The sequence below is a fragment of the Salvelinus fontinalis genome, chromosome 13, assembly GCF_029448725.1.
Source record: "Salvelinus fontinalis isolate EN_2023a chromosome 13, ASM2944872v1, whole genome shotgun sequence".
NCBI classification, from domain to species: domain Eukaryota; kingdom Metazoa; phylum Chordata; class Actinopteri; order Salmoniformes; family Salmonidae; genus Salvelinus; species Salvelinus fontinalis.
The window spans coordinates 53,786,519-53,803,713 of NC_074677.1; the positions used below are offsets into that span (position 1 = coordinate 53,786,519).

A 17,195-nucleotide genomic window follows, 5' to 3' on the forward strand; every position below is an offset into this window, starting at 1 on the left:
CCGACCAATACGAAGTTCGTGGCTACAGACATAGTATTCTATTGGTCAACTAAAATGACTAAAGAATGCGAATTTAGAAAGTGTTTCTTTTATCATTTGAATGTTTTTGTTATTTGTAGGTTATTTTATATATACAAATGTTCTAATACTGTCTGTTATCTAGGAAAATGCCATTGCATGGACCCTTGTCCTGGATAAAAGATAATCCGGACCGGTTGTAGTCCAAGACTATGACTAGGTTTAGTCTATCAAATCTAAGGGGAACTGCTGAATGAGGGAAATGGTGATTTTGTGGTTAGAGAGCAAAAACACTATATGCTGTGAGTACAGGGATGGGATTTATGTCACCAATGTAGCAATGAGGGTTTGAAAAGAAAACTTGAACCAGGCAGCATCGCCGACCTCTTCCATACGGAGAGGAATAACCATTTTAAAAATGAACTGTACACAGGGCAGGGTATCTATTTTATTAAGATGCGACATCAATACAAGGTGGACATTTTTTAATTCACAAAAATATTGGAGGATGCGGGCATCGATCCCGCTACCTCTCGCATGCTAAGCGAGCGCTCTACCATTTGAGCTAATCCCCCGATGTGTCGGTACGGGACCATATGAGTTTATAAACGAATAGTTATCAAACACATCACTATGGTGATGTCAATTGTTCAGTTAATGTACTTATTACTTCTACACAGCGGCAGCCACAGTGAGTCTGCGCAAAATTAACATTTCCCTTTTTCATATGAACGATCTAATTTGGCTTATACTGTACTGAGTCATATTGGGTGGGTGGAGTAATTGTATGACCAGAAGATGGCGAGCGGGGTTGGAAGTGAGTAAATGAGCCTGCTGTCAAATTAGATACTGTATATGCTTTTTAATGCATGGCATCCAAGTGTTCATGAACCGTTTGCACACGATAGTCATGTAATTTATCTAAAGTTAGACGGCATTGCAGATCGGTCAATTCTTACTAGCCTACCCCTGCTAGCACGAGCTTTGAATGAATGGCTCACTCTTCTCTTCGTTAGCTGACCAGTTAGCAGAAGCTCGCTAGTTAGCTGTAGTAAGTCACCAGCAAAACATTGCTAGTATGTGCTTGTGCGTATTTGTGCGGAAGTTAGTAGTTTCATATGTCCGCTTAGAAAGGTGTTGATATGGGTGCTTCATGACTTTTGAAATATTCGTAGGGCATTTCGTAACACTGCTCTCAAGGTGGTAGCTAGCTCTAGCTAGCGCAACATTTATTTTCACCCGTCCGTACATATTCAGTGTGGCCTAACCTTCTTAGTTATTTGTCTGAGGTCTTCTTTCATAATTGTTAGTTAACACAACGGGATTTGTTTTGCAGGATCTTGGGACATTCTGAGCTGTAAAATATAATGTGACTACCATAAATGTGTCAAAAAATATATATATTACCTGTCCTGACTAATAAGTGGGCGTCCCCCCCCTATCCACTCCTTATCTGCAGAACACAAGTTGCTTGCCATGGGGCCAACGGAGCCATGGTCGGTGAGGGAGAAGCTGTGCTTGGCCACCTCTGTCATGAAGAGTGGGGACCAGAACTGGTAATGCAGCACGCTTGTCGACCTACATCATGTTACTGTAATAATTTTTTGGGACAGACCAGTCGAATCTTAGCCAGCCACCAACTTTCACTGAGTAAGACTTCCATTAATGGAAACAAGCAATAGGGTAATTGTCGGGCAATTGATTATGTGAGGAAAGATTTTCGAATAGAACTGGTCAGTCGAACAGGAATTGTGATGATGCAATTATAGGATATCCATACCCACAGGGTGTCTGTCAGTCGAGCCATCAAACCATTTGCAGAGCCAGGACGACCCCCTGACTGGTTCTCACAAAAGGTAGGCTATGCTTCAATAGATGAACGCCATGAACAAACAAGAACCTGATGATAGCATCTAAAACATATTAGCCTTGGTGACCACAATGCAGTAACCTTATGGACTCTTGCCGAAATGGTTGATTGAGTGAGATAGGTGGCATGCGTCCTTCAACGTTTCGCCTATATGCATTTAACAACAGCACACCGCTGTATTCATAAAAAAAAAAAAAAAAAAAAGTGATAATTTTTGGGATGGTTACATGTTTTAAGTGTAAAGTTGAACAACTAATACCAGATATAAAGTATGTAGAAAATGTAATTGACCAATATGTTTTTAAACAAGATCATCTTTGAGAACTAACAATTATCAAAATAAAAACTAGACAGTTGAGGAGAATCTAAAATGAAAAAGATGGCATGGGACCCCCATTGATTTAATTATAATCTTTGAGTCACTCAGATAGCATAAGAACATGGCATAAGCCATGGAAGAATATGTAGAATTGCAGGAAATTAGCTTTAAAACAGCAACATTTTGTCTCTGCTGCCAAGAGGAGGGCCTCTAAAACGGTGCTGATGGTCACACCCACAGCCCCGCCCCCCTCACACTAACTTTGCCACTGCTGCTGAAAAAAATCCTTGGGAAAACACTGGTACTTTGCATTAAATACTTTCCCGAGCCATGTTCATTTTCCTCTTCCACTGCCCTGGACTGTCAAACTGAGTGTACAAAACATTATGAACACCTGCTCTTTCCATGACATAGACTGACCAGGTAAATCCAGGTGAAAGCTATGATCCCTTATTCATGTCACTTGTTAAATCAACTTCAATCAGTGTAGATGAATGGGAGGAGACAGGTTAAAGAAGGATTTTTAAGCCCAAAGGCAATTGAGACATGGATTGTGTATGTGTGCCTTTCAGAGGGTGAATGGGCAAGACAAAATATTTAAGTGCCTATGAATGGGGTATGGTAGTAGGTGCCAGGCGCACCAGTTTGTGTCAAGAACTGCAACGCTGCTGGGTGTTTTACTCTCAACAGTTTCCCGTGTGCATCAAGAATCGTCCACCACCCAAAGGACATCTAGCCAACTTGACACAACTGTGGGAAGCATTGTCAATATGGGCCAGCATCCCTGTGGAACGCTTTCGACACCTTGTATAGTCCATGCCCCTACAAATGGAGTCTGTTCTGAGGGCAAAAGGGGGTGGTGCAACTCAATATTAGGAAGGTGTTCTTAATGTTTTGTACACTCAGTGTATATGCAGCCTGTTGAATTCAAGGAAATAACTGCCTTATTCTTCTCTCTCCCTATCGCTCTCTTTTTCATCTAGCACTGTGCCTCCCAGTACTCAGAACTCCTGGAGACGACAGAGACCCCAAAGTGAGCACAGCAGTAACTGTTGTGTTGATGTCTTTTCCTGTGTGCGACTGGGTCTGTGATGGTTCTGCTGTTGCATTTCCTATGACCAGAGGCGGTTGGAGAACACGGATAGTGTGGCTAGCGTGTTAGTCTGAAGGAGGCAGGCAAATGGTTTATGGATGACATGATCTTGTCTGGATGGGTTCATGTTCATGACACGGGTATCTCTCGCCAGACGGAAGCGCGGCGAGAAAGGTGAGGCGGTGGAGACGGTGGAGGACGTGATCGTCCGCAGGCTCACGGCCGAGAGGATCGAGGAGCTGAAGCGCTTGATCAAAGACACACAGGAGAAGCACAGGTACACAGGCTTTGTGCTATCTCTGATAGAGGTGGGACTATCTATTCAAGAGACCCACGGCCTTCAGTAGATCTTTGCTGCCGCTTTATTGACCCAAAGCTGATGTAAACTGTTGGTCTGCTGCATTCACAGGAAGCTGAAGAAAGAGGCAGAGCTGATCCAAGCCGGACACCTGGACTCCAAACTTGAGGAGCTATCGGGAGAGATTGTGCAGTATGAGACTTTCTGTTCCTATTTCTGTATCTAATTACCTGTATCTATTTGTGTTTTTCTGGGGGGAAAATGACTTTCTGTTCCTGTCAGGAAGGAGAAACAGGAACAGGACGAGGCAGACGTGAAAAGAAAGGCCATAGAGACAGCCTATCTAGGTAAAAGATAACCCACTTCATGCACACCACCAGCTGCTTTTGCCTGTAGCTTTTCTTTATCTGCTCAGTAAATATAACAGTATTTCCTGCTATTGCTCCTTGGTCACCCCTTTATATCCGTCTTATTCCAGACCTTGTAGAACTCAATATACCAGGCAGTATACAGGTTGATTCAGATGCGTTTTCTGTTTCTTGAATGATTCAATAAACCCACAGGGGATGTTGAAATAAAAATCATGCCACGGGGTTTGGATGAGGAGCTCTATCAGAAAGTATGTCTCAGGCTGAGATAGATGTGTACACAGCCACAAACGCTGGTCAAAGTAATTAGTGGATCAACTGTAGTGTGATTGGTCAAACTAAGAACAGTCTCACCCCGACGCCCCACCCCCCTTCCAGCCAGACAGGCGGTGAAGAACACCCCTAAAAGAGTGCCCAGTGTGACCGTGCGCTCTCCCCCGGGGTGCGGCTCGCCAAGCCTCGAGTTCTGCCAAGGGGACACACCCCAGAGCACACCCGAGGACCCCAGCACCTCAGTGACTGTGAGTCCCTGTCAGCTACAGGGGAACGGGGCAGGGGCAGGGGCAGGTAGAGAGATGATTGGAGTTCAGTAAAAACATTCTGTTTTTGTCAATTTGTCATTGTCGATTTGATGTGCTGCCACATGCTACACAAAATGCATTTTCTTCGGTCTGCCTGCCCTATTCCCTTGCATGTTATATCCCTCCTTTTCCTGTTTCCCAACTTCATTTCCCCCCTCCTCTCCGTAGGCCCCAGAAGCAGCAGGGTTCATGCACCTGACTGAAGCCTGTGGGCTGGTTGGTGCAGAGTCAGGCCTGGGCACTCTTCTGGATGACTCCCCACAAAAGAAGCTCTTGGGCCAGAAAGCCACGCCACCACCATCCCCTCTCCTCTCTGAGCTACTGAAGAAAGGCAGTTTCATACCCACAAGCCCCAGACTGGTATGTCCGAGAGGAAACACTATATTATGCCATAGGGATTGTTCACTTCCATACTATTTAAAAACATCCACATGTAACGACCCATAGCCGTTTCAACATCTCAGACTCGTCGTCAGATGACTCCTGTTGCAGTTACAGAGTGATGTGTTTGTCTTATAGGTTGGAGATGGTGACCTGCCTGGTAATATGACAATAGCACATGACCTACAGCTCACAGGCTCCATTCTCCCTGGCTGTCTAGCAACAGGTACACACACAACACACACTCACACTTGTGCTTTTGCATAAACACCCAGCAAAAAGCTTGCTTCTAGAATGTTTGCAGATGTGTACCTGTCCATGTATGCGTTTGCTAAACTTAGGTAGTCAAATAGTACAAATGTTGTATTGCTTAGCGTGGCATTTGTGATTATAGATCAAGGCTCTGTGCGCTGTGCGTGTGCGTGTGTGTGTGTGTCCGTGTGCGCTAGGTGCCCCTACACTCTCTCGTCTGCTGGAGGCTGGGCCTCAGTTCTCAGCTCCGCTGGGCTCCTTGGCCAGCAGCACAGACTCCTCCAGTGCCCTTCTCACTGCTGCTGCACCCCCCACTATGGACTCCCCCGCCTCACTACACACAGGTCTCTCCCGTTCCCTCCCTCCCTCTCTCTGCTTTTATACAGAACCTCTTCCTTCTTTTCTCGTCACTTCCTCCCCAGCATCTTTTCTGTGTCTTTTCATCTGACCGTCACACTACTGTACATGGCATCTCATTCCATCTCATCTCCTCCGACATGAACGTGAAGCCTGTCACCATGATCATGTCCTCCATCTGTTGTCTTTACACGGAGATTAAATATGAATCATATTATAAGGCTGTTAATACTACCTATATATGTGTGTGTCTGTATATAGGCAGGGATGAGGTGGAGGCCTCCCAGCCTGGCCCAGGGGAGGGGACAGAAGAGGGCCTAGTGACGGTGCCCTACATGGGAGATGAATTGGACCTGGAGACAGTGGGGGACATCATCGCCATCATTGAGGATAAGGTGCTCGTCTTCCGCCTCACGCACCTAAAAACGTTGATGGATACCTGTTCTGCCTATAAAGCCATAGTTATATCAGCCTTCTCTCTAATAATAACTACATAATAGGTCTTTCTGAGGTGTTCTGAAGTTGTGCTGGTAGCCTAGCGTTTTAAGTGCATTGGGTCAGAAACCGAAAGGTCGCTGGTTCGAATCCCAGAGCAGACTTGGTGAAAAATCTGTTTATGTTCCCTTGAGCAAAGCATTTAAACCAAATTGCTCCTGCTAAATGACAAAAAATGTCAAAATGAAGTGACAGGCTCTAACCTCTCACCCTATAGGGTGATGAGAATGCAGAGGCTCTGGATGCGGCTGCAGTGGAGGCCGCTCTGTCCCTGTGTGAGGAGACTGGCCACGCCCTGTCTGGCCCCCCCTGGGAGCCCGGGCCCTTCAAGCCCCCTGAGTGTAACCCTGCCGCCCCCACACGGGCCCCACAAGCCTCCTCCTACTCCTCCTCCATCCACGGCAGTCTGGAGGTGAAGAGGGAGAGACTGGAGATACGGGGTGGGGCCTCTGCATGTGACAGCCAGGACATCTGTACCTCAGGGTACACACACCCCCTGGGCATCAGTGGCCTTCCTCCCTCCTGCTCGTCTATGATGCTGGAGCACAGCCAGCCTATTGGCGCTCGTCTGCAGCATGGGGTCATGGGCGGGGCCGATGGGGAGGGAAGCCCTGTCTCTCCCCATGCCACCATCAAGTGTGAGAGTGAAGAGTGGACGCAGCAAGGAGCTAACACACCACACGCAGGTATAGACACACTCATAGCCCCGGCACATCAAACTGACAGCCATACAAGATGCCAAAATCAACCTGTTATGTTCTTAGCATGACTGCCTGTTTCTCTCTCTCTCTTTTCACTTTTCCCCTCAGACTCTGAGGGTGGCCCCATGACAAGAGAACACTCCAAGGTACACGTCCCACTGAAGAGAGAACAGACTTGTGCTGAGACCTGTTTTCCTTTTGTTCGAACAGGGCTCTTCAACCTTTTCTTGCCAAGGGACCCCCACCCAGGCAACCCAGGGAAACCCCATCATAAGTTAACAAAAAAAGGTCCTGTCTTATTATCAGTCACATTCATTTATAAAGCCCTTTTTACATCAGCAGATGCCACTAAGTGCTTATACAGAAACCCAGCCTAAAACCCCAAACAGCAAGCAATGCAGACGTAGAAGCACGGTGGCTAGGAAAAACTCTCTAGAAAGGCAGGAACCTAGGAAGAAACCTAGAGGAACCAGGCTCTGAGGGGTGGCCAGTCCTCTTCTGGCTGTGCCGGGTGGAGATTATAACAGTACGTGGCCATTAAGGCTAGATTGTTCTTCAAGATGTTCATAGATGACCAGCAGGGTCAAATAATAATCACAGTGGTTGTAGAGGGTGCAACAGGAGTAAAAGGTGAATTATCAGGTGAGTGGTAATGACAAGAAGAAGTAATCAACATTTTCAAATGAATTGATTTGGTAGATAGTTTTTCGTTAATTTGACCTCCCACACATTATAATTGGAAGAGGAAGTATGAACTCGTAAGACTAGCAGGTCCTTTTTCAAAGCCTGTGTGAGATACTCTGATGAGTGGAATTTGCTCAATATTAGGAGGACAAAGAATCCTCCTCTTTTCTACTGTAGGTATCTAACACAGTCTCTGTCCCCATCTCTCTGTACCCGTGTTGCGTGTGAAGGAGGAAGAGGAGGGGGTGAGCGACGGAGAGGAGAGGAGTGCCTCAGAGACTAAAGAGGGCCTGGATGGGGGGGATGAGGAGGCCTACCTGTCTGAGGCAGAAGGGGAGACGGAGCTGGAGCCCCCAGCCAGTGAGAGTGAGGACAGCTATAGTCTGCACACAGCCTCCTCCTCTCTGCAGCTGCACACCACTGCAGACTCTATCCCCAGCAGCCCTGCCTCCTCCCAGTTGTGAGTCTCTCTCACACACACACACACACACACACACACACACACACACACACACACACACACACACACCACCAAGCATGTCTATATCATGTCAAAACGCCTTCTTCCTTTTCTTGGTCTATGCAGTTCGATGTGCAGTGAGGACCAGGAGGCCATGCAGGCTCAGAAGATCTGGAGGAAAGCCATCATGCTGGTATGGCGAGCAGCCGCCAATCACAGGTAACAAGCTCGCTCATGGAACCCAGGTCTACAGCAGGACCATGCACCATGCAGCCTGCCTCTCATTTTAGCTTTTGAAAGTGATGCCCTTGCTGTTTTCCTGGCGCAGGTATGCTAATGTGTTCCTGCAGCCTGTGACTGATGACATTGCCCCGGGGTATCACAGTATTGTGCACAGGTAAGCACTGACCACTGACACAGGGGACAGGCGCTTTCTCTGCTGGCTTGGTCGCCCCACTTAGTGGATCTGTTGGACACTCTGACCCCCTCCGTTCTCCTCCGCCCCAGGCCCATGGACCTGTCCACCATTAAGAAGAACATTGAGACCGGTCTGATCCGCACCACGGCAGAGTTCCAGCGGGACATCATGCTGATGTTCCAGAACGCGGTGATGTACAACAGCTGTGACCACGACGTGTTCCACATGGCCCTGGAGATGCAGAGGGACGTCCTGGAACAGATCCAGCAGTTCCTGGCCACACAGCTCATCATGCAGACCTCCGAGTCGGGCGTCAGCGCCAAGAGCCTGAGGGGCCGAGAGAGCACCCGCAAGCAGGACCCCTCGGACAAGGTGCTCCTCTCAGTGGGACCGCACGGGATGGAGGGTCTTTAGATGGGAATAGGAGGAGAGAGTATTGGGAATGGAGTGTCGAGGAGAGGAAAGGAAAGTGAGGATTTGGGGATGCAAGAAGAGACAGGTTAGGGATCTGTTTAACTGCAGAGGAAAGGAGAGGACACAAGTCTCTAACCTTTTGGAAGGCAGCTGAACACATTCCTAGATTTTATAGGAGGGCGCCATGTATGTCAGTCATGGTGTTTTCCTAATGCATGATCATGTGCTTCGGTGTTCATTTTATCCATTTCCCCACTGACATCCTTCTCTCGTCTCCATTCTGAGTTGCCATCGATGGAGGCCATACTGTGGGTGGGCTTCATGGGCTTAGATGGTGATAAACTCATGAAAGTAGATAGGAACCTGACTCCCTCTGATAATACTGCTAATGCTGTTGAATTGCATTACAGACAAGAACACAAAATAGTCCGACGCATGCACTGCACCCATACCTGTGCAGATATAGGGACAACGCGAGACAGAGATCCCTGCGAGTCCACGCAGTTGAAATCAAATCAAAGTTGATTTGTCACGTGCACAGGATACAGCAGGTGTTAACAGGGGAGTGAAATGCTTGCTTTGCAAGCTCTTCCTCAACATGCAGTTGAGAGTCATGTAAAATAAATACACACCAGAAAATACACTGTATACAAGATCAGAACCAGTACATTACCAATCAATGTCAGGGATACTGGTGAAAGTTTAGGTAAGGCTATGCATTTGTAATCTGGTTAAATTTCTCTCAACTCGCTCAACTGTCAATCTGATACACACACACTCATACTGATATTTTCTTTCTCATCCTTCATCTTTTCACTGCCTCTGTGTCTACGCTTGTGTGTGTGTTAGCTTTTTGTTAGCTTCATTGATCTGTGTTTGTGTCTGTCGTGTGTGTGTGTACCCCACTTCAGTGCATCAATGTGTGTAAAGACATAGCCATGGCAGCGCTCCGACCTTGTGTTCCTCCAGTGTCTCTGGCTGGTAGATAGTATCAAAGCAGGAGAGAGGGTCAAGGTTTAGGGGTGGGGGGGGGGTAGAATTAGTTATTTGGGATTTAGTAGGGCAAATCCAATTTGTATTATAGTATTTTTTTAAATATATTTTTTAGGGGTGGGTCAGCTTTAATATTGTGGCTTCTATCAGTGTAATTGTCTGCATCATTTCCAATCCCCTTTATGTTTAAACAAAATACAGTACCAGTCAGAAGTTTGGACACACCTACTCATTCAAAGGTTTTTCTTTATTGAAAATAAAGAAAAATAGGGAAGACATCAAAACTATGAAATGAGACATATGGAATCATGTAGTAACCAAAAAAGTGTTAAACAAAAAAATATATTTATATTTGAGATTCTTCGAAGTAGACACCCTTTGCCTTGATGACAGCTTTGCACACTATTGGCATTTTCTCAACCAGCTTCACCTGGAATGCTTTTCCAACATTCTTGAAGGAGTTCCCACATATGCTGAGCACTTGTTGGCTGCTTTTCCTTCACTCTGCGGTCCAACTCATCCCAAACCATCTTAATTGGATTGAGGTTGGGTGATTGTGGAGGCCAAGTCATCTGATGCAGCACTCCATCACTCCCATTCTTGGTCAAATAGCCTTTACACAGCCTGGAGGTGTGTTGGGTCATTGTCCTGTTGAGAAACAAATTATAGTTCCACTAAGCGCAAACCAGATGGGATGGCGTATCGCTGCAAAATGCTGTGGTAGCCATGCTGGTTAAGTGTGCCTTGAATTCTAAATAAATCCCAGACAGTGTCACCAGCAAAGCGCCCCCACACCATAACACCTCCTCTTCCATGCTTCACGGTGGGAACCACACATGCGGAGATCATCCGTTCACCTACTCGGCGTCTCACAAAGACACGGCGGTTGGAACCAAGAATCTCAAATTTGGACTCATCAGACCAAAGGACAGATTTCCACCAGTCTAATGTCCATTGCTTGTGTTTCTTGGCCAAATCAAGTCTCTTATTTCTATCAGTGTCCTTTAGTAGTGGTTTCTTTGCAGCAATTCGACCATGACGGCCTGGTTCACGCAGTCTCCTCTGAACAGTTGATGTTGAGATGTGTCTGTTACTTGAACTCTGTGAAGCATTTATTTGGGCTCCAGTCTGAGGTTGGTAACTCAAATGAACGTATCCTCTGCAGCAGAGGTAACTCGGGGTCTTCCTTTTCTGTGGCTGTCTTCATGAGAGCCAGTTTCATCATAGAGCTTGATGGTTTTTACAAATACACTTGAAGAAACTTTCAAAGTTCTTGAAATGTTCCACATTGACTGGCCTTCATGTCTTAAAGTAATGATGGACTGTTGTTTCTCTTTGCTTATTAGAGCTGTTCTTGGTCTTATGGACTTGGTCTTAGACCAATTTGGTAAATCTTCTGTATGCCAACCCTACCTTGTCACAACACAACTGATTGGTTCAAGTGCATAAAGAAGGAAAGAAATTCCCCAAATTAACTTTTAACAAGGCACACCTGTTAATTGAAATGCATTCCAGGTGACTACCTCATGAATCTGGTTGGTTGAGAGAATGCCAAGAGTGTACAAAGTTGTCATCAAGGCAAAGGTTGGCTACTTTGGAGAATCGCAAATATAACATATATTTAGATTTAGCTACCCCCAACCCCTCCCATCTATCTCTGTCTCATCCAGTTTTGATTTCTAGCTGCCACATATTTTCCACTGATGTTTCACAAAAGTTCTGAACCTTTCTATTCTCGTAGTTTCTACAGATTGTAAATGAAAGATACATATTTTTGCTAAGAGTATTATATTATAGTATTTTGAAACTACAACTATATAAGTATCTGCAATGCTACAGAATTTCATATTTGGCCAAAAGTCACTTGGTACTTGTTGTTGCATTTTGGAGCTCAAGTTTTAAGATGGAACGCTTATATTTAGTTAATCACAAAAAAGGCTCCAACGATATGGTCACAATCCAAGTGAGGAATTGGTCACCCACCTGCGTTTAAGTAAAGGAGTTGGGTCAGTTCTTGGACCACTCCTGTGAGAAGATGGGTCCTGCTTCAGTATGCGTTCCCACAGGTTTATATTCAATACAGTATTTATAATGTCCATGAGTAGTGGTGTTCACTTATTTTATACCCTCCATGTTTTTCTGTATATGATGCACCTCATTTCTCCATCTTTTTGGAGGGGGGTCTATCTTCTTTTTTTTTAATGCAGTTCTCTTTTCTTTTGGAGTGTGTCGTCACTGTGTCGTCACTGTGTATGCTCCACTACTCCTCTTCTTTCCTTGTTCTGTGTGTCTTTGTTCCCTCTCTCTGACTATCCTCTGTCCTCTCACAGGACAGTGTCCCCATGGCTTCTCCTGCCTTCCTTCTCTCTCTCTTTGTAAGTACCCAGTCTGCAGGTTATGAGCTGCAAGACTACAGCTGGGGTATTTGCATTCTGGCCCCAATTCAGATTGAATACTTGCCTGACGACTCATCCTGAATTTGATTCCGTTGCTCTATCGATCGCTCCATGCGGAACCTGCTATCCTGGAAGTTGTTTGTGCTGTCGTCAAAAATGACGTGATTCGTGTAGGCCAGCTCTGGCCTAGCCCCATCGGTTTCTGGGGACCAATCAAAGCGGTCAGAATGTGTTTTCATTCGAGAAGCAAATCCAGACTCATCATGGAGAAGAAACGTTAGTGGGAGTGGCGTTTGGCCGGAGCGATGCGGATGGGTAGACAGGCAAATTGAATACCCCTGCTCTATAGTATTCTCTTTCTTAAATGTCCTCTCTTTCTCGCCCTCTTTCTTTCTCTCACACACATACGCTCCTAAAAACACATGCAGGCAAAGAAACACAAATTGGATCGCTAACTTTCATGCACACAAGCTAATTGACACATGCGTTTGCAAGTTGCATTGAATCAAAATGTTGAGCCATGTTTCCTATCATGTTCAAACAAACACTAAATATGAGGTCTGTCCGGTGTTGTCTAGGTTGATGGCTTTGGACCAGAGTTAACCCGTCTCCTCTCTGTGCTTCTACAGGATGGGGGCACCAGGGGGCGCCGTTGTGCCATAGAAGCTGACCTGAAGATGAAGAAATGAGTCGCAGGGAGCACCTGCAGATGACTCTGGATGGAGTACAACTGATTGGTATCCTCTATCCATGGTCATGTCCCAGTTGATGAAGGTAACGAAGTCTGGGTCAATGTCGTTTCATGTCCTCTCACTTCAACTGGACATGGTATGTCTGGCTGAGAGAGCAATGCAGTTCCTGAATTGCAGCTTAGAGTAAACGCAACCCCAGCACTGAGAAACACACACTCCACCTCCTGAATCGAGTCCCCTCTTAAACTGAGCAAGGCATTGTGACGTAGATAAACAGAGTGAGGAACAGTTGACTGAATGAGATGACTAGGGTCGTACTGTATGTGTCGGTCAACACAAAACTGAAATACCTTGCATTGTGTATGTGTTTCATGAGTTGAAGTCCTTTTGTATAGTATTGAACAGGCATGCCCCTTTGTGTACATATGGTGCCTTTTTTAAAGGCAATGAATGTTTCAAAATAATAAATATTTGTTGCAAGATTGTGGTCCCCCAACTTAGCAAACCAGTTAGTGTGTGATTTTTGTTTTAAAGAAATCCAACAAAAGGGACTAAGGCTTGGACTCTAAGGCAATCCGTCTGAGCATTGTCGACAATGCGCTGTTTAAAGGCAATGTTCCCAAGTTCGTGGAGATGGCATTTATGGTAAATGCTGCATGTCGGCTCAATCGAAAATGGGCACATTGTCGACAGCGTGTGATTTTAACCAAATCCCGCCATAAGCTCGGGTGTAACACCAGTATATACAGTGCATTCGTAAAGTATTCAGACCCCAGAGTGGCTGCACAGCTATTTTCAGGTCTCCAGAGATGTTCGATCGAGTTTAAGTCTGGGCTCTGGCTGGGCCACTCAAGGTCATTCAGAGACTTGTCCTAATGCCATTTGAGCATTATCTTGGCTGGGTGCTTAGGGTCGTTATCCTGTTGGAATGTGAACCTTCGCCTCAGTCTGAGGTCCTAAGCGCTCTGGAGCAGGTTTTAATCAAGACTCTCTCTGTACTTTGCTTCGTTAATCTTTCCCTCGATCCTGATCCGATCCAGTCCCTGCCGCTGAAAAACACCCCAACAGCATGATGCTGCCACCACCATGCTTCACCGTAGGGATGGTGCCTGGTTTCCTCCATACGTGACGCTTGACATTCAGGCCAAAGAGTTCAATCTTGGTTTCATCAGACCAGAGAATCTTGTTCTCATGGTCTGAGAGTCCTTTTAGGTGCCTTTCGGCAAACTCCAACTGGGCTGTCATGTGCCTTTTTAATGAGGAGTAGCTTCCGTCTGGCCACTCTCATCATAAAGGCCTGATTGGTGGAGTGCTGCATAGATGATTGTCCTTCTGGAAGGTTCTCCCATCTCCCCAGAGGAACTCTGGAGCTCTGTCGGAGTGACCATTGGGTTCTTGGTCACCTCCCTGACCAAGGCCCTTCCCCGATTGCTCAGTTTGGCCAGCTCTAGGAAGAGGCTTGGTGGTTCCAAACTTCTTCCATTTAAGAATGATGGAGGCCTCTGTGTTCTTGGGGACCTTCAATGCTGCAGACATGTGTTGGTACCTTTCCCCAGATCTGTGCCTCGACACAATCCTCTCTTGGAGCTCTATGGACAATTGCTTCGACCTCATGGCTTGGTTGTTGCTCTGACTTGCACTGTCAACTGTGGGACCTTTATATAGTCTAATCAATTGAATTTACCACAGGTGGACTCCAAGTTGTAGAAACATCTTAAGGATGATCAATGGAAACAGGATGCACCTGAGCTCAATTTTGAGTCTCATAGGAAAGGGTAAATAAGGTATTTGTTTTTTATTTTCAATAAATTTGCATTAAATATTTTGAATAAATTTCTAAAAACCTGTTTTCCCTTTGTCATTATGGGGTATTGTGGGTAGTTTAATACATTTTAGAATAAGTTTGTAACGTAACATTTGTAAAAAGGCAAGGGGGTCTGAATACTTTCCAAATGGACTGTGTGTGTATATATATATATATATATATATATATATATATATATAAACTCAGCAAAAACAGAAATGTCTCTTTTTCAGGACCCTGTCAAAGATAATTAGTAAAAATCCAAATAACTTCACAGATCTTCATTGCAAAGGGTTTAAACACTGTTTCCCATGCTTGTTCAATGAACCATAAACAATTAATGAACATGCACCTGTGCAACGGTCGTTAAGACACGAACAACTTACAGACGGTAGGCAATTAAGGTCACAGTTATGAAAACCTAAGACACTAAAGAGGCCTTTCTATGCACTCTGAAAAACACCAAAAGAAAGATGCCCAGGGTCCCTGCTTATCTGCGTGAACGTGCCTTAGACATGATGCAAGGAGGCAATGTCCGTACTGCTGTCATTAAGGCAAAGGGTGGCTACTTTGAAGAATCTCGAATATAAATATATTTTGATTTGTTTAATAATTTTTTGGTTACTACATGATTCCATATGTGTTATTTCATAGTGTTGATGTCTTCACTATTATTCTACAATGTAGAAAATATTAAAAATAAAGAAAAACCCTTGAACGAGTAGGCGTGTCTGTACTTTTGACTGGTACTAACTCAAAAAAAGAAATGTCCTCTCACTGTCAACTTTGTTTATTTTCATAGTAAAAATATTAAAAATAAAGAAAAACCATAGAATGAGTAGGTGGCCAAACTTTTGACTGGTACACTAATATATATTAGTGGGCGGCAGGTAGCCGAGTGGTTAGAGCGTTGGGCTAGTAACCGAAAGGTTGCTAGATCGAATCCCTGAGCTGACAAAGTAAAAATCTGTCGTTTTGCCCCTGAGCAAGGGAGTTAACCCACTGTTCCTAGACTGTTGTTGTAAATAAGAATTTGTTCTTAACTGACTTGCCTAATCAAAAATAAAGGTAAATATATATAATTAAGAGACCACTGCAAACACATACTATTTATAGGTATGTGTTTGGGTAAAATGAACATTTTTGTTTTATTCTATAAACTGACATTTTCTCCCAATTCCAAATAAAATATTGTAATTTAGAGCATTTATTTGCATAAAATTACTGGTCAAAATAACAAAAAAGATGGTGTTGTCAGACCTCGAATAATGCGAAGAAAATAAGTTAATATTTATTTTTAAACAACACAATATTAATGTTTTAACTTAGGAAGAGTTCAGAAATCATTATTTGGTGGAATAACCCTGATTTTCAATCACAGCTTTCATGCGTCTTAGCATGCTCTCCACCAGTCTTTCACATTGATGTTGTGTGACTTTATGCCACTCCTGGCGCAAAAAGCAGCTTGGCTTTGTTTTATGGCTTTTAACCATCTTCCTCTTGATCACATTCCAGAGGTTTTCAATGGGGTTCAGGTCTGGAGATCGGACTGGCCATGACAGGGTCTTGATCTGGTGGTCCTCCATTCACACCTTGTGAACTTAATTGCCTACCGTCTGTAAGCTGTTAGTGTCTTAACGACCGTTCCACAGGTGCATGTTCATTAATTGTTTATGGTTCATTGAACATGCATGGGAAACAGTGTGTGAACCCTTTACAATGAAGATCTGTGAAGTTATTTGGATTTTTACAAATGATCTTTGAAAGACAGGGTCCTTAAGGGATGTTTCTTTTTTTGCTGAGTGTGTGTGTGTGTGTGTATATACATATAAGATCTTACTTTTGGAGAAATGTCCTCTGGTCTGATGAAACAAAAATAACGATGGCCATAATGACCATCGTTATGTTTGGAGGAAAAAGGGGGATGCTTGCAAGCCGAAGAACACCATCCCAACCATGAAGCACGGGGGTGGCAGCGTCATGTTTTGGGGGTGCTTTGCTGCAGGAGGGACTGGTGCACTTCACAAAATAAATGGGAGTCGGACTTGAGGAAGCAAAATGATGTGGATATATTGAAGCAACATCTCAAGACATCAGTCAGGAAGTTAAAGCTTGGTCGCAAATGAGTCTTCCAAATGGACAATGACCCAAAGCATACTTCCAAAGTTGTGTCAAAATGGCTAAAGGACAACCAAGTCAAGGTATTGGAGTGGCCATCACAAAGCCCTGACCTCAATCCTATAGAAAATTTGTGGGCAGAACTGAAAAAGCGTGTGCGAGCAAGGAGGTCTACAAACCTGACTCAGTTACACCAGCTCTGTCAGGAGGAATGGGCCAAAATTCACCCAACTTATTGTGCTAAGCTTGTGGAAGGCTACCCAAAACATTTGACCCAAGTTAAACAATTTAAAGGCAATGCTACCAAATACTAATTGAGTGTATGTAAACTTCTGACCCACTGGGAATGTGATGAAAGAAATAAAAGCCGAAATAAATCACTCAACTATTATTCTGACATTTCACATTCTTAAAATAAAGTGGTGATCCCAACTGACCTAAAACAGGGAATTTTTACTAGGATTAAAATGTCAGGAATTGTGA

At 44.6% G+C, this 17,195-nt stretch overlaps 1 protein-coding gene and 1 non-coding gene across 3 annotated transcripts; one reads left to right on the top strand and one right to left on the bottom strand.

Moving 5' to 3' along the window:
- Positions 1 to 520: 520 nt before the first annotated feature.
- On the bottom strand, positions 521 to 593 carry trnaa-agc (transfer RNA alanine (anticodon AGC)). Its single transcript has one exon. It is a non-coding gene; the product is annotated as a tRNA-Ala (tRNA).
- A 34-nt stretch (positions 594 to 627) lies between these two features.
- Positions 628 to 17,097, top strand: LOC129869039 (bromodomain-containing protein 8-like). 2 transcript variants are annotated; one of them, XM_055943492.1, is made up of 20 exons: positions 628 to 835; positions 1,478 to 1,574; positions 1,805 to 1,874; positions 3,191 to 3,240; positions 3,455 to 3,577; positions 3,710 to 3,790; positions 3,881 to 3,945; positions 4,345 to 4,487; positions 4,716 to 4,907; positions 5,067 to 5,154; positions 5,378 to 5,524; positions 5,799 to 5,932; positions 6,250 to 6,718; positions 6,842 to 6,879; positions 7,648 to 7,877; positions 8,004 to 8,096; positions 8,206 to 8,274; positions 8,385 to 8,667; positions 12,033 to 12,077; positions 12,728 to 17,097. In XM_055943492.1, the coding sequence occupies exons 1-20, from the start codon at positions 817 to 819 to the stop codon at positions 12,785 to 12,787; spliced, it is 2,496 nt and encodes an 831-aa protein (XP_055799467.1). In that variant the 5' UTR covers positions 628 to 816; the 3' UTR covers positions 12,788 to 17,097. The 2 variants fall into 2 exon arrangements, with proteins under 2 accessions (XP_055799467.1, XP_055799468.1); XM_055943493.1 differs by lacking the exon at positions 12,033 to 12,077.
- The last annotated feature ends 98 nt before the right edge of the window (positions 17,098 to 17,195 follow it).